At 37.2% G+C, this 20,577-nt stretch overlaps 1 protein-coding gene across 1 annotated transcript in view; it reads right to left on the bottom strand.

The window, feature by feature from the left end:
• Positions 1-7,589, bottom strand: part of COL21A1 (collagen type XXI alpha 1 chain) — a 67,240-nt gene extending 59,651 nt beyond the window's left edge. The window contains exons 1-4 of the mRNA XM_031062759.1: positions 7,485-7,589; positions 5,501-6,052; positions 873-1,041; positions 524-740 (exon numbers count right to left, since the gene is read on the bottom strand). Coding sequence (XP_030918619.1) covers positions 524-740; positions 873-1,041; positions 5,501-6,052; positions 7,485-7,572 — 1,026 coding nt within the window. The 5' untranslated portion in view covers positions 7,573-7,589. The remainder of the gene's footprint in view (positions 1-523; positions 741-872; positions 1,042-5,500; positions 6,053-7,484) is intronic.
• Between the last annotated feature and the right edge of the window lie 12,988 nt (positions 7,590-20,577).

Genomic DNA, 20,577 nt, shown 5'->3' on the forward strand with positions numbered 1-20,577 from the left:
TAACAGAAGAATAAAATGCCTCTACCTAGAAAAAGCTTAGTAGTTAAGACCTATTCCTTGGATAGGAGTCCTTCCTTCACTGAGGATTTATATTTAAAATTCCTTCAGCCTGATTTGGAGTAGGGATTTGAATGCAGGCCTCCACTTCCCAGAAAAGTTGAACCCACTTGGCCATGAAGTGCTCCAGCAGCAAATCTTTCCCAGTCTTTGTTTGCTGAAATAGCCCTCTCTGTTCACTTAAATAATACTCCCTGTGGCAGGAAGGGCAATCTCTGGGCTGCACATATTCCTGCTACAAATGCAAGAATAGGGTCATTCAGTCTCCAGTCCTCCGTCTCATCTGCAGCTAAGACAATCTTTCTTACAAGAATGGAATACTCCACTGGAAATTACTGAAGAAAGACTGAAAGACATCTTTCAGATTGTACTAGAAAACAATAAAACTGGTTTGCTCAAAGAGGGGAATAGTGGAATAATGTGTACTTAAAGAAGCATTCCGGCATGATAGTGACATACTCCTTACCTTTACATGAGGTGCAGCAAATGTAATAACTTGTGTGCCATTTATTAAACTTGTTGTAGTGAATGATAATGTTTTTTCTTCTCCATTAACAGTGACTGCTATCTGTGGTCTCTTATCTAGACTCAGGATTCTCCACAAATCCCATGTCTTCTTTACTTTAAATCTTTGAGTGGAAACAAACACATAGGATGGAGGGAGACCTTCTGGAAACACGTTCCTAAATAAGGGGAAAGGGTGGAAAAAACAAGACAGTACTTGAACATTCACATAAATCTTAAAATAAGTCCTTCTTATTTAAAGAAACAAAAAATCTTACTGAATATAGAAGCACATTAATAAAATTCAATACCTTGTTAATTCTGAGAGGTCAACACGTGAGGTTACTTCATAAGCTTTTGCATTAGTGGTTGATATTTGAATTCTCTTTTTAACTTTTTTCTTCACACCTAATCCTACAAGAATGTCAAATCCTTTTTCATCTCGAGCTGCCACTGGAATTCTTGTTGGACAAACAGATTCTGAAAAGTAATAAATGCAAGGACAGTCCAAAATATACTTAAGACTTCCAAGAAAAGTAGCCTCCCACCCAACTAATTTTTTATCTTCCTTTCAAGAAATAAAAAGAGAACTGAGAAATGTCAGTTAAGTACAACATGAGAAAAGTGGTTTGCAGGATCCTCAGGAACTTAAAGCAAGAATATTAAGATGTCATATTTTACTGCAATTACATTCACATGCTATTTTGAATTGTCACTAATTGTATTTAAAGAGTATTACTGTATCTGGATAATGAATATATTGAATTTCATTTCTAAAATTGCATTGTTCCAAAATTTTATAAAATTACAGATATTAATTTCCAAAATGCACTAACAATTTGAATTCAGCATCCTTCCCAACTATAAAATCAGTCTGAAAATAGAAAAAGTTAGAATTATCTCTGACTTTTATTTTCATTTTATTTAACTCAAAATGGACTCTGAGCTGTTTAGTCTGTTGCACTGAAATCTGCTTCAAGTTATTCTCAATGGAAAAATAGAGTGTGTGATATATTTTCTGTGACAACATAAGTTTTCTCAAACAAAAAAAAAGAAAAAAGATAGGACAGTGAAACATAATACTAAAACAAACACTAGGATAACAAATCAATTAAAAATAAAGTTTTTTGTTTTATTAAAATTATGCTAAACTGCTTACAAAAAATATCATTACTCATTTCCTACTGTTTCTTCAGAAAAGCAGCAGTTCATAGGCAGGGAAGAGGTTGGGAATACATTCCAATGAAGGGGAGGTGAGTTCTCCCATCTCCATCTGGACCAGCCATGGGCTGGAGAACTCCTGTCTCTGTGCCAGGGAATTATCACCTCAAGGTCTAGACTGGTTTCTTTCCACAGTATGAGCAACACTGCATGACTTCCCTTTCTAACCAACCCCAGGGCAGTCAGAAGCTCTCCCATTCTCCTGGGGCAGGCAGGATATATATGCTCCAACAAAATTCTGCTAATTTCCTGTACAACCCTGTCTGTCATGGGAAAGGACAATCATGGAGATTGTCACAGGTCCATGCAGCAGTAGCAAGAAGTCACATAAACTCCCCTTATGTTTTCTTTTCCTCTCCACAGCAAAATGACACTGGAATTCCAAATTTTAAAAAAATTATCTGTCTATGCTACAAGAAAGAATTGCAAAAACTCTGCACACATTTTAGAAATTAAAATGTCTACCTCCTGAATACTTAAAAAAAAAAAGAAATTCAAAGTCCAACCAAACATTCCCTCTCTTTCTTCTCAAAACACAGATTTAAGTCAACATACTTTTGCTATTAAGTAATAGTGTTTTTTTCCGGTTTCAAGTGTGCATTGTTATCATGGAACTATTTTATAAACTCATTTATAGCAAAGCTGGATAACGGTCACATCACAATTAAGAGAGATTACAGATATATCACATACAAATACACTGACAAGCATAAGGTCTCCTACCAGTTAGAATATTAAAAAAGTGGTGTAAAATCAAAAACTAAAGGCAGAAATAGGAATACTTTATAAAAGAGGGCCATTATTATGGATCAGGCCCAAAATAACTGTTCCAAACCAATATCAACCAAACAAATTACGCATGTGTAAAATTGCACATTAGGAAACTATTTTTTCTTTCCAGTGGCACATTGGTGAATTACATGAAAAATTCCCAGTCAGGTAGATCTTCTTCTGGGTGTTCTGATAATCTTGGGGTAGGACTATTTTGATTACTAATTGAGCCATTATACAGCATGCAGAAGTCAGTGGCAAAATTAAGAGCTGTCTTCCACTGGAAAAGGGGTTGTATTTCCAGTCCATAGTACCAGTCACTTCAACTCTCCAGCCTTCTCTGAAATTCTGAAATCTTGTTGCCTTTTAGTGTTTCTACATCGTTTTCAGATGCTTATTTTCGTTCCTAAAATGTGAAATAACTTTACGATGTTAAATCCCAGTAACTGGGGCAAAGCAACTTTTCTCTGCTTCCTCCACACAAACTTCTAAGGTCTGCACTGGGTTTTCTTTCTAAATGCATTCCTGAGATGCAATTTTTTTTTTTTTTTTTGTTATAACATATTGATAGTGTAGGAACATTTGACTTTCAGAATAAACAATAAATATCAAATATTCCTTAAATATTTCATTCAGTTCTGGCTGACAGGTTCATGAAGTCTTTATTCCCCTGATGTACTCTAAAACAAACATTAGAGACCCCAAAAGGCACATTAGACACTATCTGCAAGCCTGTTCCTAAGAGCAACACTTGCTCCAAGAACCACCAAACCTCAGTCTTCATTGTCCAGAAAGGGAATACTGCCCCTACAGCCTTTTTGTTTACATTTTTACTTGAGAATGGATTTTAAAACTCCATAGAACAACAGCTAGCATTTTTTAGACATTTACACAAAGACCATGAAGACTGAGTTGCAAAATTTTCAGGCAGTTTCCTGTGGTTGATCACAGCCAAACCATTGTTTTTGGCCCTCGTGGAACTTCCTCTCCCTCAGTCAAAGTCAATCTTAACAACATGATAATCAGTAAATCAATCAATAAATAAATAATGCACAACTTAGCTATTAAAATTCCAGTTTATCAGTCTTGGAGTTCACCTGGTAAAGACATTGTGGTTAGAAATGAAGCGGCCAAGTGGCTTTGATTGCTCTGCAAGAGAAGGATCTAAATGCTAAAACAAGAGAATGCACAATGTAAGGGAGACGAAGCAAAGGGTCACTTCAAATGAAAGAGTAAGTACACTTTGTATAAATAGTCAATATTCACAGATTACTGCTGTAAATCGTGAAATACCACAGATGGATTTTAAAGGATACTAGTTAACTTGTTCCTGAAAACTGAAAATCCATCTTGATGAAATACAATGGCACTTCTTCTAAAACTTTAGTCAAAGAAAATATTGTGTTTATTTAGTGTTTATTTAGTAGTTATTTAGGGGAATTTCTCCCTGTATGAAGTTCTATTAAAAAATTTAGCTCCACTAAGCTAATTTAATTCTTGAACTGACAACCTTACTACGTCAGCCACAAGGAATTACTATGATTTGCATTTAATGTAGTAAGAAATAAACACTAATATCCTCAAAAAAAGCATCACCATATTTTTTCAATGAAGCTGATACTCAAAGTGAGAGCAAACAAAATCTATTTTTCACTCTTACTAAGTACAGAAATATGGTAAAACTGAAATATGTCTTGCATCAATTCTTGATAATAAAACATGTACAAAATACCACTGACGTATCTGAGTGATACATTTTAGGAACAATTTGCTATCTTTTTTATACATAAAAGAAAGCCATTGTTTTACAACATTTCAGAAAACTCAATGCAGTAATGCTGTTAAAGGAGTCACTTTACAATGTTGGTCTTGGCTAACTCTTCTATAAAATTCTTCTAAGAAACATCATAACTGCTTGCTAAAACTCCAGACATCTATTCCACTCCCATGAGCCCCTACTTGGAGTGCTGCATCCAGCTCTGGGGCCACAACGTAAGAAGGAAGTGGACCTGCTGGAGCAAGTCCAGAGGAAGCCACAAAGTTAATGAGAAGGCTGGAGCCTCTCTGCTGTGGCGAAAGGTTGAGAAAGTTGGGGTTATTCAGCCAGAAGAGAAGCACGTGGGGAGACCTTAGGGCAGCCTTCCAGTACCTAGAGGAGCCTTACAAGACACCTGGAGAGGGACTTTTCACAAGGGCGTGTAGTGACAGGACAAGAGGGAATGGCTTTAAACTGAAGGAGGGTAGGTTTGGACTAGATATTAGGAAGAAATTCTTTACAGTCAGGGTGTTAATGCATTGGAACAGGTTGCCCAGAGGATGCCTCATCCCTGGAAGTGTTCAAGGCCAGGTTGGATGGGGCTCAAAGCAACCTGATCTACTGAAAGGTGTCCTTGCCCATGGCAGGGGGGTTGGAACCAGGTGATCTTTAAGGTGCCCTACAATCCAAACCATTCCACAATTCTATGATTTTTGCCAGGAGTCTTTCTTCTGGGTTTTTCAATACATACTAGAAGTATGTATTCAGAAGAACTCTTGTTGTAATGCCAGGCTCTCCTCCCACCTCCCTAGAAGAAAAGCTGGATCGTGTGTATCAGTTGCAACTAGGAAATCAATAAAGTAAACTCTGTATTCTTGCACTATGAGAATTGCTGAAATATTTTAGTGTTTTTAAACTTTATCAATGAAAAAAAAATTTGGGCTTAGGGTAAAAGGATACATATTGAAATTAAACACATACTGTGTTAAACCACCATATCTTTCCCAAATATACCTCTTTGTTTGACAGAGAAAATAACATTTTGGGAGGAATTTCCACAAACAAGATCAGAAAGAAAGATCATAGTAAAGAGTATCAGGTCCCTTACATTAATCATGCATTCTGCTTGTGAACTGAAAAAAATATATGTACAGAACTACATTTTGAACACCTAAAATATTTTATACTCACCTTCACAGAGTTTCTGTTTTATAACTTCTTTAATTCTTGATATTGCAATATAATCTTCAACATAAAACACATAAGTTGATGAAGGTTTATTGGCAATAGCTTTAAGTTCATCCTCCTCAATTTCTGAGCCAACACCAATTGCAAACAAAGTGATCTTATTTTTCCTTGCTTCTGCTGCTACATCTTTGACTTCATCTTGGGACTTTCCATCAGTGAGAACTACTGCTATTTTTGTTAAAAATCGTGAAGATTTTGCAAAAAGATGGTCAAAGGCAAATTGAATAGCTCTTCCTGTTCTTGTATTTCCTCCTAGATAGTGTATGGACTCCATTTCCCTGATGAGGTTCTCAGTGGATTCATGAGTTCCAAGGGGAATTTCAAGTACAGGGTAATCACTGTACTGGACAACTCCAACTTGAATAAACTTTGGCCCTATGTCAAAATTTCTTGTAATGTTGACAAGCCAACTTTTGATTATTTCAAAGTTTTCTGGGCCAACACTGTAAGAGCCATCCAAGATAAAAACTAAATCTGCCGGAGCAGTTCGGCAACCTAAAAAAAATCAAACAAATATTTTAATGAACATTTTCACTTTCTTCCTCCACAGTAAATGTTTTTCTTATCAATTAAGTGTTTATATTAGGATCTATACTGACATATGCATTCTAGCTGAAAAAAAAAATGGCAGAGTTCATCAGGGCAAACTTGTGTAAGATTGTGTAAGCTACACAGATACAACTTGGTACCTGAAAGCAACACCATTTTCTGGTTTTTACATTAGCTCCAGAAACAACTATGAAAAATTCTGGAATTCAGCTCCTTAGCTGGCAATTGCATTCTATTCAATAAACAGAGAGGACTATATATTGGGTCTTTTCATATCTCATCTGCAGACATGATAAACATAAAAACTCCTTTTTGTTAGCAAACCAAGAACACTGCAGAGGAAGGCTATAGACTGAATACTCCAGAATCCTTTTACAAATACCTTTTAACTGACTTTGGACATTGCTACATGGCATTTACAGAACTAGTATTATAAAATCCTGAGTCTCAATTGAATGTTGCTGGTAGCGTATTCTGATTTTTAGAGAAAAAAAGTATTCAGTGAATGAGCTCAACCTCCAGAATATAGAATCACATAAGCATTTAATAACTACAGTGTAACTGCATGATGACTTAGGCGTGGATTCAGCTCTCCTAGCTGTAGTCATGAACTTAGTCTAAAAACTAAGTTGCCAGCTACAGGCCATGGACAGTCACAAGCATTTTCATAGGAAAGTCCTTCCAGGCTACATGCCCATTCTCAGAGGGAGAGTGTAACTTCCTAAAGGAGGGAATTGCCCTCCATTGACTGTGAAAGAGGTTTTGATAACTGACACATGAGGTGCCAAGGACACGGCCAAAAGCAGGAGGGATTATTTTGATCTCATGGCACATGAGGCCATGAGGCTTACTGTCCTTTTGTTTTCTGAAAGTCTGCATCTCCACCACAGGGAGGAGAGCTTTGCCTTACCCTGAAATCTGCCTATGGACACTTCTGATCAAGACAAGATTTCACCTTCCTTGAAAGCAAGTGACCACACTCTGCTGGAGAAATGCTAACTGGAGTTAGCCTCCTCTCATAGAACCTTTATTCTTCCTTATTTAGTTTCTCACATAACACTCAGCTATTCAGAACATGACTTCTGAAGCAATGAAAATACACATACCCAAGACTCAATTTTAAATCAAGACTAGAGCTTTACATTTCCATCTGCCACCTTGGGCATTTCCAAGACACAAGACATTCCCCTCCTAATGAAGGAAAAAGATATTTAAGCTGTTTTTATTTTAATTTATATTACTGGATTTTCACCAGGAAAACTATATTGGAATAAAATCACCATCAACAGAAGGGTACATGTGAACACCAAAATGGACATTAAAACTTGAGGCATGCCTTGAAGTTGCACTTATCTGAAATGCAAAAATTAAGACCTACTTGCTCTTGTTTCGCCATCTTCAGCTGAGATATAATCATGAAGTAGCAGAACTAACAGCATCTGAAAAAATGTTACAATCTGTGCCATGTGTATTTTATTCTCAAGGTCTTGATACAAAACTAGATAGGGAGAAATGAAAAGAAAATACAGTGTTATTGTATTACCAAAAAAAAATATCCAAGTTTAAAAACTCTGTCTGAGGAACATCTCTGAATCAAATCTCTAAGACCAGATGTGACCATTCTTCAATGAACCATTGACTCAAAAAGCCTCAGCCATGTAAGCCCAAAATTGAGATTCTAAACTCAGCAACACTCACCAGCCTTTTTGCGGAAGCTCAGTTTTCACCAAGGTGCATTTATACACTTCTCCTGCTAGGCACATTCACAAGTAGTTACATTCCTAGTCACACTTGTGCAAACACTATCCCCTATCCCACTCCGTAGCCATTATCAAAAGACATTACCAAAAGATCCAAAATATGGCAAGTGTTTATGTATTACTGGTGAGGAGGTGCTACTTTTGTCTCAGCCCCACACCAGGCTGCTTCAGGGAGTCTGGGACAGTTCCCACTCCTCTATCCCAGGACTGAGACTGACACCAGCAGGCAGGGTCTCAGCAAACCCCAGTCCTTCCCCAGCAAAGCCAAGCCCTGCAGACAGTGCATTGCAACATCCAAGATGACACACATCTTCAACTTTTGATTTTTTTTCCTCTGTTTATGTCTTCTTTGCTATCACGGTTTGTGAAATGTAACCCCACGTCAAGTAAAGATGCAATTTAAGTCTCATATTGCTGTTAAAAATATTATTTGACTAACTTATTTTAATTAAGAAGATGTATTCATTATGCTTAATGAAAAAAAGGTATCATACTAGTAAAAGATACATTTTTGGTGTACTGTATTAGAGATCCATTAATTTCAAGACTGTGAAAGAAAGTATACTGAATTTCTTTTGTATTCTCTCATCTCATCCTTCAACGTAAAATGCAATTTTCAGGATGAATTCATTTCACTGCAGAGCAGTCAACTTCCAGGAAATTCTACTCCCACCTAATGTAATTCCCTGAAGTTAATAAAGCAAGACCATAATTATTCTGTTATTAAATCTCTCCTTCAGATTACAGATAATTGCAAAGTAGAGGCATATTTTGTTATTCATATTACCTTGTATCAGAATGGGTAAGAAATCAGACACACCTTGGAGTCTATGGGATAGGACACAAGATCCAGAACTTTTCCAGTTCTGCTACACAAATACTGGGATATCACCTTCATTCAAACAGATTAAGTGGCAGGTTTTTATTCCAGCTATTTGAAAAAGGATCTATTTTAAACTATGAAACTGTGTATAAGTGTTAGGCTTGTAATACATAAAAGAATATAGCAGAGGTAGACAATTTACATAGATTATTTGGTTTGTTGGTGGTTTGTACAATTGATCATTCTAAAATCTCTTCCAGCCTTTTCCATGGCAAGGTTTTTAAGTATAAACCAAAATAAATGTTTAGTAGGCCAAAATGAACCGATTAACAGAAAACAAAATTCAAAGGACAAAACCGGAGCTTAAGCAACCAGATAATGAGGATTCCAATGCTCAATTTACTAGAAAGAAAATAATATTATAGCACTGCATTTTTAACAGTCAAAAAGAGATGCCAAACCAACAACTCCAGAGACCCAGCTGCTGTATCTTGTCAACACAGTAGTTACTGAACAGGCAACAAAAGTGTACTTGAAACTTACAGAAACACCACCCAATCCAGGAATGAATATTTTAAATAAAACTTTTGGCCTCTGTCTTTTTCCAAATTTTCCCTAGTGATTAGTTTGTGGTTTTACCAAACATGACCAGGAAAACACATAGAACTGCTTTCCCACTTCTCAGTTATACCAAATCACTTTTAATATATGGAAGTTGATGTAGGAGAAATTCATACAGGGTTACTAAATAAATACACTGATGTTGCATCCAGCTCAGGTAAAAGGTGGCAGCCTGAGAGAATATTAGTGGAGAAATATCACGTGTTACTGTATTTTTCAAGGCATCCTCATAGTTGTTTACTTTTTCCACTTTAAAAGGGACAGAGCCCCACAACCAACCCCAGGCTTTGTAGCTCTGGTGATGCATAGGGTGGCAGGAGCAAACCTTTGGCTATCTCCCAGCACCACTAAATTGTTTAAATTAAAGCCACAAGATTTAATGAGGTATTAACTGAGACAGGATACTGGATTGGGTGGACCTTTAGTGTGACTCATTATGGCCATACTTTCCACTGTATGCTTTTTATCTTGGTATTTGATATGCCAGTTTGCCAGTCCTCTAAGGAAAACTGCCTATCTCAGACAGAGGGAAAATAAACAGCTTATGTAAGGGCTTCTGCTCTGAGCTCCCAAAATGAGGGGCTGTAGAGCACACATAATATATCTGAGTGATTTGAATCAAGACTCAGGCAAATTTCTCTGCATCTGAATGTACACAAAAGATAAGCAGTGCTATTAAATATCAGACCCTTGAACCAGTGGGGTAGCAGTGTAAGACCCAGTTCTCCACAGTAGAGTTCATAAAGTATTATTTCTGTCTTCACCAAAGGCAGAAGAGAAAAGTGGCACAATAAAATCTGGCTGCATCAGCCATACTCTACGAGAGCATGATCAGAGACAGGTGATAGCCTCCCTGATGCACATTCACTGTTTGCTGTGCACAGGAGGAAAACTCAATGAAGTTTGGAAACCAGTGACACAGCAACTCACCCACATGCTGTCATTGTAGGCAGCCTTAACCAACTGGACAGTTCCTGCAACTTATTTCCAGCCTTCTTCTGGGCAAGAGCAATTTTGCTGTGGAGCAGCATTTGCACCAACAGGGCCACTGAACTGACTGGGAAGTGAATGGAACTCCGGTTTCCTACACAATGGAAATGTGGTACAGCCATTACTGAAACCAACAGCCTCTACTTGATTTTCAAACTAATTCAAGACTGTCAGTGTGTTACAGATGCAAAGGCATGCAATTCCCAGAACAGCTTTGCTGTACAGAAGTGCACAGAAGTTCAAATGACATCTCCTCTGCATGCACAGTAGAATAATTTCACATCCAAATTAAGTTTTCAGTAGAAAATGTATGCATCTATGCAGGTTAGGCAGTATTTACACCTTGCATTTACGATGCCTCAAAGCAGCACCTTCTGCATCTCAAAGGGCAGTTTACTGATGCAGTCTTTCACAGCAATTTTTGGAGTGCCCAGACAAATATATAATTTTATTCTTTTCATGAATACTCTCTAAAGAAACTTTCAATTTAGAGCAATTTGGACTCTTACAGAATCAAAAATATTTGCTCTTCAGTGCAGTTTTGTCACTATTCAAATTCATAGAGACAGATTTCTTCCCTCCAAAATCTTCTGGCTTCTCTGCTACATGAAGATTTCTTGCTGAAGAATTACACTGAAAGGAACAGTTTCTTCCTTCACTTCTTCCCACTGCTAGTTACTGCCTAAGAAGAAAGTCAGGAAGGGTATAGTTTTAACCTTTTCCAGCATTCTGAGAAAATAACCAGACTAAAGGTTATATATATTAGCAAGCTTTCCAAGAATAAGTTAACACTTCTCTCATATTGCATCACTGCATAAACCTCTCATAATTCAGCTAGAGATCATTAAGTTTTGTGTACAAAGGGCCAAGTATGAAGACATTACAACAATAATGACTGAAAGGACATACAGAAGATTCTTCGCATTTTCAAAATTTATGCAATACTACAGGAACTGAGCAGGAAGAAATTGGAATCCTGAAAATCCTCATTAATATGCACTAAGTAAGGTGGAAAAGTAATGCAATATTTCATCACCACATTTTTATATTTGCTCCCTTCATTTTCAGAATTAATGGGATTTGCAAATAAAATGTTAGGGCAATTTAGCTATCTATTTCTAGATAGCTATCTATTTCCATCTCTACCTAATACTACCAGTCCTATGCATTCAAAAAGTCTATGAGTCTAAGTCAGTTTCTTTCATCAAGTAATTAATCCAAAGTGTTTAGTTCCACTTAGATTTCAGTCCCATTCTGCATTCATGTTTTCCACATATTGTTCCTATTCATTTGTTTTTCTTGGTGGGCACAACTGATGAGGTTGTTATACTTGCAAACATTTTAAATAACAGCATTTCCTGGGAAGGGTGAGGCTATAAAGATATGATTAATTTAAGCTTGGTTTGCACCTACATACATGTACATAAATGCAAGATTGCTTTTATCAAAGATAAATAGATAAAATCTCCAAAAGTGACAAGTACATCAGTATCCTTCATACAATTTCCTTCTATTTCTATGTTGGAATAAAAGATTTTGGCATAATCAGCAGTATAACTACATTCATGCCAGGAGTTTTCTACAACATTAAATATATGATTAAGGATGTGGTTTTATTAAGAGGGGTCAAGAAAGAAAATTATGCGTTTAAGTTACACATATTATGGATTTTCTTTTGTGGGTTTTTTTTTCTTTTTTAAGTATTAGTGCAACAAGGATAAAAAGCCATTATAAAATGGTTCAATTCCGGCTAATTCTTAGCTGTACTAAGTCTATATATGAATACATGGCAATATAAAGTACACTTAGTGCACAGTTTCAGATATTTTATTTCCTAACCCTGAAATCAAGCAGAAAGCAATGCGTGGGCTACCTTGAAAAGAAAAGACTAATGCAGACATTGCTTGGGCCACTTGGCCCATTTCCACTACCTTTGCTATCTCTCTTTTTACAAAAGCAAGAAAGGTTGAGGGGTGTAGTTTTGTTTGCTTTCCCTCTACGAATCTAATGCCTACCTGGCAGACAGACTAAAAAACAGAGATCTCCTAATGGAGCTGGAGAAAATTGAGAAGGGATGCAGACAAAACCCTCTGGCTCAAGTCCACAGCTGCAGCAATGAGAGCTGTGCAGAGTTAATGGCAAAGCAGCTGAGTTAGCTGAAGATGAATATCCAAGCATGTGAAGAACATGAATGAATATTGAAGACCTCAGAGAAACAGTTACATCACATCTCATCGCCATTTTCAGAAATCAATCTAACCTGACTCTGCACATACATCTGTTGCCCCTCAAGTACACATTAGCATGGTCTGTTTTGCTGTTTAAATGTTATATTGTATTTCTCCCTCAAAACACAGTAAAGACAATAACTAGTACTTCAAGATGATGTTTGATATTTCAATTATTTGTGCCACAGATACAATATAAATCTCTCAGTAAAAATAGTTGACTTAACAGTCAACTGTTAAAACTACTGCCAAAACTACTGATAAAGCAAACCACTTCAATCTTCATTCCAGAAGACATTTTACGGATAAGTAAGAAAAAAATTCAGTGCACCAGTATTTTAAATGCAATCATTCTCCAACATGATTACAATTCCTATTATTAGAGGTATTCAATACAAAAAACATAAACTCACAGGAATTGGTACTACATGTTAAGATTACACTTCATATTTGTAGCTTTGATATATATATGATGTATAAAGTACTATGCAGATTATATAAAGGTACAGAGAGGATCAAGAATTCATCATCTTCTCAGCAGATTTTGAAAATAAGGCTTTGTATAAATTTTATAAAGGCTTTATACCAAGTTCCATGCTAGACATTGAAGACTAAAGCAAGCAATTGACACATATGATAACCCAAGCATGACTATACATAGTTTTGAAAGCAAATAATGCTCGTAAATGACATGGGGTGACTGTTTATTTTTCATGATTCAGTAAAGCACACAAACCCACATGTTCCTCCAGTTTACAACAGAGACAGTCTGGATTCATGCTCCAACATCTGAAGTCACAGAAGACACGTATTTTTAAATCCAAGTTATTCTGGCACTTCATACTTTCTTGGATTTATTCCCATTCCAAGAGGATGCTGTGCCAGGACCTGGCAATTAGTTATTAAGGGTTAAAGAAAAAGGAGCTTACCACAGCATTTGAGCTACTGGACTGACACACAACTGACTGGGAAACAATATAGGATGGGCAACTTAAGGAAGTAACCACAATTGGCAGCTCAGATTGCTGGCTGCAACAAAAGAATCTGAAGTCTCCCTGGAAACCATGATTTAATCCTGTCTGTGAAAGGCCTGTGCTGTAACTTCTCTCTTATCAAGCATCTTGAGATTCCACAGAACTTTCCCTCCTTGGATGGACCCAAGAAAAACAAAACAGCCAATCAACAGGATAAAATCTGACACTCAAATGGTACAGCTGAAATTAACCTTGCGTATGACAATAGGAGTCTACATAAGAAATGTTCCAAGCAACTCCTAGAGGAAATCTCAAAGTTCAAATTTTGACTCTGCACGTGTAAAAGTATCTATGTCAAAATTACAACCTAGTGCAGTAGTTTGGGAGAGCATTTTGTTTGCACTAAGGAATTTAGAGTTCAGTTGGGCCACTGACAAGAGAAACAATCACTGGGGCAAATAATGAAATAACTAGAAATTATATAAAGTCATTATATATAATTACATTAAATTATATATCATTTAGCTGTGAAACCACTATAGAAATCAGTTTAAGTCTAAAAGAAAAGTACAACAATCTCTAACAATGAGTGTTGATAAAAAGAGTCATAAAGGCAATGTAAGAATGGAATGAATCCAAGTAAGAACTCCTAATGCAATTAAAAGACTACTTTTGGATCATTCACATTTGACAAGAGATACACAGAATTGCTCATCAGTTACTGCTGTGGTCTCAAAGTCCTCAGAAAAGCAAGACAGTTGCAGACCTAAACATTGTCAGTGTTACCAGATTCAGCTAGGTTGTTGTATGTGAGACACACATTTCTGCTAATAGCTCCTCATCCACTTCTTTCTTTTCCCATTACATTGATTTTCTTTTCATCTTTTTATTTTAATTCTACGCTTTTAAAAAGGGAGGGTAGGTTGGCTTAACTGAGATGTTATTTGCAATGTGATGACTGCAACATTTGCCATGAAAACAAAAGAGATGCAGTGAGAAATACATAAAAGGGAATTTAAAATAAGTTTACTGTGTAAAGAAAAGAATAAGTCTGCAGGCTTTGTTTGCCTCCTGCAAGTAAGAACCAGAATCAGAAATAGAAATTATATTTTTCAGTCTTCTCATCTTTTTCTTCTATTCCTTTCTCCTATTCATCCTCCAAACAGGTTTGGATTCCAGCAGCAAGACCAATAATGAAATTCATTGTCTTTTTCCATGATTTATACTTCATGCTATTATTTGTTTTAGTATAAGTAATGTCAAAGGCTGGAGAGGATAAGAATAATGCTGCGGATGCCTGCTTTAGCCAAAGGCATCAAAACTTCCTTTGAAAGCCTAGTCCTTTGCAATTCTTTAACTGTCCTCTCCCTTTCCCATAGTTTCTGGAAAAAAAGTCAATTAAGAGCAAATCAGACCCATCTTTAAAAAAAAAATCCATAGCCACAGGAAAGGATGATTAAATTATCTGTTCAAGCTTCAAAACCTAATGTCATTGTTTTACACTATAGAATGAATGGATGTTTATTCAATTTAATGTAGTACTTTAGACATATATAGAGGTATCATGAAGTAGACTGCCCTCTAAAACATTCCATTATATGCTAGTATTTTAACAATATACAAACTCACTGACATCAATCCAGGAAGAATCATATAAGATTAAAAGATAAAACGAATTTTTAGGTTTTCCAGTTCTATTGTTTTTAAAGTATAGGATTCTATTTACGCAGTCCTGTTCTCACTGAAAATATTGACAATTCACTCAAAGGAGGTTGTGATGGCTGAAGAAACGAAAATGGGAGAAATTCTAGAGGAATTTAGGACCTGAACTAGTAAAACTTCGAAAGAATTACAGTTGTATTCAGTGGAGCTAAATCAAACCCTTAAGATTTTAAAGTTTTTTGAGGGAAGAAAAAAGAACTTTAGCACATGCATATTCAAAGGGGAAAACAAACATTTTCTGTTTCAAGTATATCCAAAATTTGGTACTTTGAGAAATACTCACATTTCCAGAAAAGTATGATCCCAAGCAAAAATTAAAACCATGCAGAACTTCTACACCCAGCTGCTTTACACCTGCAAAAAGACTAAAGATATTCCAGCAAGTAATCCAGCTCACTTTCTTTGAACTGTAAAGACTCTTCCAGCCTATGTAGACAATTATTTCTATTACTTTTATAAAGCATAAAATTCCTTCCTAGCCCTACCATACGGTTTCATTCACTCCATCAACAACTAACGACAAAGTAGCTGCAGAGTTGAGCAACAAATAAATGGACAAGCTGCATCCAGAAGGCTTTGCAAAGATGCAGGATGGGCAGCAGTCCTGCACTATACAAACCCTGTCTCTGGGTATTCCTCCTGTGGAAGATTCCTGTGTATTTCTCTGCTTTCACCTTAGAAAGATAAAATGCATTAAGAAAAAATATGCAGTAAGCCAGCAGATACCATAAAAAGTTCTCCCTGGATGTTGTAAATCACTTTATCACATAGAAAAAGACCAATATTTCCCAATGTCCCAGGCAGACATCTCAACAGGGAGCTGTTTTTTATTTTAGCATGCTTGTTATTGTAAGATCCCAGATTAATTCCCTATTTCTACTTAAAAGCCTTGTACTTCTGTGGTGGGGTGACTCCAGCTAGAGGCCAGGTGCCCACCAAAGCTGCTCTATCACCCCCCACCCCAGCTGGAAGGAAGAAAGAAAATACAACAAGGGGTTCATGGGTTGAGGTGAGGTCATGGGGATATCACTATCAGTTGCCATCACAGTCAAAACAGACTCTACTATGGGAAAAATTATTTTAACTTATCACCAATCAAAGCAGGATCACAAGCAATAAAAGTATATCTTTAAAACACCTTCCCCATAGCCTTTCCTTCTTTCCAGCCTTAAATTTAGTCACAAAATCTCTACTTCCTACTCCCAGCAGCACAGGGGGATGGGGAATGGGGGTCGCAATCAGTTCATTACGCATTTTCTCTGTTGCTCTTCAGGGGAAGACTCCCAGGCTCTGGCATGGGGTCCCTGCCATGGGATACAGTGCTCCACAAATTCCTCCAAGATAAGTCCTTTGCACATGATAAAATTCTTCATTAACTGCTCCAGTGTGAGTCCCTCAGGGGGGTCACAAGTCCTGCCAGGAGCTTGCTCCTGCACAGGCTTCCCATGGAGTCACAGACTTCTTCAGGCATCCACCTGCTCCAGAGTGGGCTCCTCCTGGAGGGTGGATTTCTGCACCCTCATCCTCCACGGGCTGCAGGGCCTCACCATGGTCTTTGCCATGGGCTACAAGGGAATCTTTGCCCTGGCACCTGGAGCACCTCGTGCCCCTCCTGCACTGACCCTGGTGTCTGCAGAGCTGTTCCTCTCAAATGTGCTCACTTCTCTCTCTGGCTGCAGTTGCCATTGCACAGGTTTTTTCCTTCTTCTTCACGAAATTATCTCAGAGGCACTACCACCATCAGTGATGGGCTCAGCCTTGGCCAACAGCAACTGCAGACCCACCTTGGAGCTAGCTGGCATTGACCCTGTAGACACAGGAGAAGCTTCTAGCAGCTTCTCAGAGAAGCCACCACAGAAGCCCCACTGATATCAAAACCTGGCCACACAAACCTAATACAACTTCACACATCCAAACATTCTGCTTCATTTTTGTCCCAGTGTTGGAGCAACATTGCATATTGAGGTGATTATCTATGCAATAGTAAGACAAAAAAAAAAATTGCTGAAGTAACCTACATCAGAATAAACTGATGAAAATTATTCTGGATTATCTGGGAAGTGCTGCTTTTTAGATATCCCTCAGTGTCTGCTAGTAAACCTGTCTCTGATTATTTAAATAATGGCCTTTAAAAAAGTAATTTAGCTCCTTGTGGGGGTGTCTGCATTGCTACAGGTCACTGAGAGAGAACCTAGAGGAAGGTCAGATGTCTGAAGGACTCTGGAGGACTCTTGGGGTATGAGGAGTGAGGGTGCAGAAGCTGTATGCAGTCCTGGTCAGCACTGTCTTGCAACCGGGGGAGTTTAAGTGGGAGTGCAACACCAGATCTCCAGGACATTGCGAGGAGAACTACCTTGAAGGCTGAGAGTTTTTTGGTATTACAGTAACAACAGACAGGGGCATGCAAGTTTGTTCTGCACTTGGAAGTTCTTAGAAATTTCAATGTTCAAAACTGCAGAAAATAATTTCTCTGCATTGTAGGCAATTCCCTACAAGCTGGCACTGCAAGGATGGAGTGGGGGTGGAAGGCTGCATCCTGTTCCATCTTACCAGTTTACTCATGGGAAGAAGGCAAATTCCTTCCTCCCACTCTACATCCATGAAGAAATCTTCAACATACGGCTTAGAGAGTTGTCTGGCCCCTAGGCCATGAGACTTGCTACTATACTCAGCAATGATCCCAAACAGTCATAAACACTCATCACCCACACATCTCTTAGGCTCCCACCAGGGAAAAGAAATAAATCGGGCACTTTTCTCCCTCTTTTGAGTAACAGTTAAATATTATTTACCAGAAGACCTACCACAGACTATTCTGAGAGATTATATATTTTATTATATGGGTTATACATTACAATCCATACAGTAAACAACCAAAACTTTCCCTTGAGGACATAGTTTAATGGTCAACATAGTAATGGTGCTGGGTTGGCAGTTGGACTTGATGGTCTTAAAGGTCTTTTCCAGCCTAAAGAATTTTATTATTCTATTCTGTATCCTTCATGCCATTCCAATTGCAACTTTCATGTTCAAGAGAAAAGTGCAAACAGTTCTGCTTTTTGCTTCTTTTTGCTAGAATCTCTTAATAATTCAAGAGTGTCACATTTCTGAATCAGCCAGCTTGACCTAAATTAGCCACTGGTGAATTAAATGACCAGTAGAGGTTAGAGCAGTATAGGGAACACTTTTTCTTTCAAAAACACTGATTAATTTTTCTGAAGTAGTTCCCATATCTCAAAATGTACAAGACACGAGTAACTTACTTTCCATAGAGTCCATTAAGAAGTGTCACCAATGTAGTTTGCAAAAGGATGAATAAAGCAACACGGCATTCTTACTAGGACCTATGGCAAGTTGCTTACCCAGCATATTGATGGTAACAGACAGGCCTGAACAAAGTATAGGTCATGCTTTCTTGCACAACCAGGTGTACAACTTGGCTTTCAGAGGAATACCTCAAATTAAAAAAAAAAACAACAGACTTTATATTATCACAAGTTTTAATACAAACTTTTAAAAATAATGAAAGGAATACATTATTATTTGTGCCAGAAATCTGACATTTCAAAAAATGCTAAATGCATTTTCAGACATATTCCAGAGCTATTCAACTTGAGATGAGCTTTTCTTTTTTAATATCAAACTCATGCTCTTGGAAAAGTGGTTGATTTCAGGTTGGTTGGTTTGTTTGTTTATTTAAAAAGATGAATTTATATACAAGAGGGAGCACATCTTGAGCATCACTTACAGCATTTTAGAGCAAACACTTGTAGTGTTTCTAGGGTTTATTGTGGCACTTGAAACTAAAGATTACACAGTTGGACAAAAGCACTATGCATGCAGTCTTAGTGACCTCATATAAAGAAGCCTTATGGAGATAAACGCATGTGTTAAATGTCAATTTGTATTTCCTACAGTAAATAAAAAGCCATGGTTTAACAGCACCACCAGCACAGATTCTTCAGGCCATGGTGCTCTGCAGCCTCCCTTTTGGGAGTGATCCTTTTTAATTATATTGAGACAATTCTCAACTGTCTGCCGATATTCCCAAGAGTCTGACCACTTTTCATCAGAGCACAAAAGATGCTGGAGGTAATAATAGCACATTTTTACATTTTTTGCTCCAGTTAATTTACAAGTACTAGTTACAAAGCAGTTAGTTACAAAACAAGGTGCTGCTGGTTCTTGTTGTGGTAAAACCCAAATCTACAGATTAATCAGTGCCTATATTTATGCTATGGAGAATCAACATGAAGTACCTTGGTTTATATTTTTTCACCATGATGATGAGATTCCTAATAATTTTTAGAGTGTTACTAGAAAATATCTATTAGCTTTTAAATTGTGGGATTGATAAACTGTTGAAAATATACTAAAACTGCAGCGTGAACAACTACACATGGCGAAAAATAAAGATAAAAAAGCTATACAACCAACTTATCCAACATATAGCAATAAATAATTTAAATCAGACAACACGCACAAAAAGAAATCAACATGGATCCAGATGAAGAGTTTCTAAACATTGTCCCTTTTATGTTCCTGTTCTATAAAGTTTGCTTTGCAGAAAAAATGTTAGTAGACTTAATTAACATGAATTTTAAAAAGGTTCAAAAATGCATTTGTATATTTATGTCCTCTAGTAAGGTAAGGGGTAAGAACACAGTATATACAAGAGGTGTTGAAACCTCTGTACCAGAGAGCAACCTCATGGTGGTGAAGGTAGACTGGAGTTAGGCACAGCCCCTGCCACAGGTCTTGGCTGTCAGTGCTCCAGAGCATCACTGAGTGAGTGCCAGAGACAGAGACACACTTCTCCAGTTCTGCTCAGAGACATCCTGAAGAGGAAAATCCTAAAGAAGCTGTTAAGTGTGCTATTGGCTAAAAGCCAATAATAATGTTACCTTCCCTCTGCCAAAGAATATAGAGAATTTTTTACAGAATTTAATACTAAGGAAGAGACAAACAAATTTGGTTTTAATAAAGTACATTATTGTCTACATTTTGTGCTGAAGAATAAAAAATATGTAAACTTTAACACAGACATGCAAAAATAACTATAGCGTTTACCTACCAGGTGCAAAACTAACATCTGTGTGTTTAGACAAAACCAAGTATTGTACAGAGTGTGACTTCTTCAACCTAGAATGACTGGATAAACTGCAGTTTCCACTCAAAACAAAAAAAAGATAGTGATCTCAATGGATCATAAAATCTGCACCTGGACTGTAATTTGTTCTATTAAGGCATAAACAAAGCATTGTCTGTACAATTGGGCCTGCAAACAAAACAGATCAAGAAGTAATCAAAATAAATAAGTATACATGTTACACCCTGTAACTTGAAACTTTAA

Source organism: Geospiza fortis, unplaced genomic scaffold (assembly GCF_000277835.1).
Source record: "Geospiza fortis unplaced genomic scaffold, GeoFor_1.0 scaffold603, whole genome shotgun sequence".
In the NCBI taxonomy this organism is placed as follows: Eukaryota; Metazoa; Chordata; class Aves; order Passeriformes; family Thraupidae; genus Geospiza; species Geospiza fortis.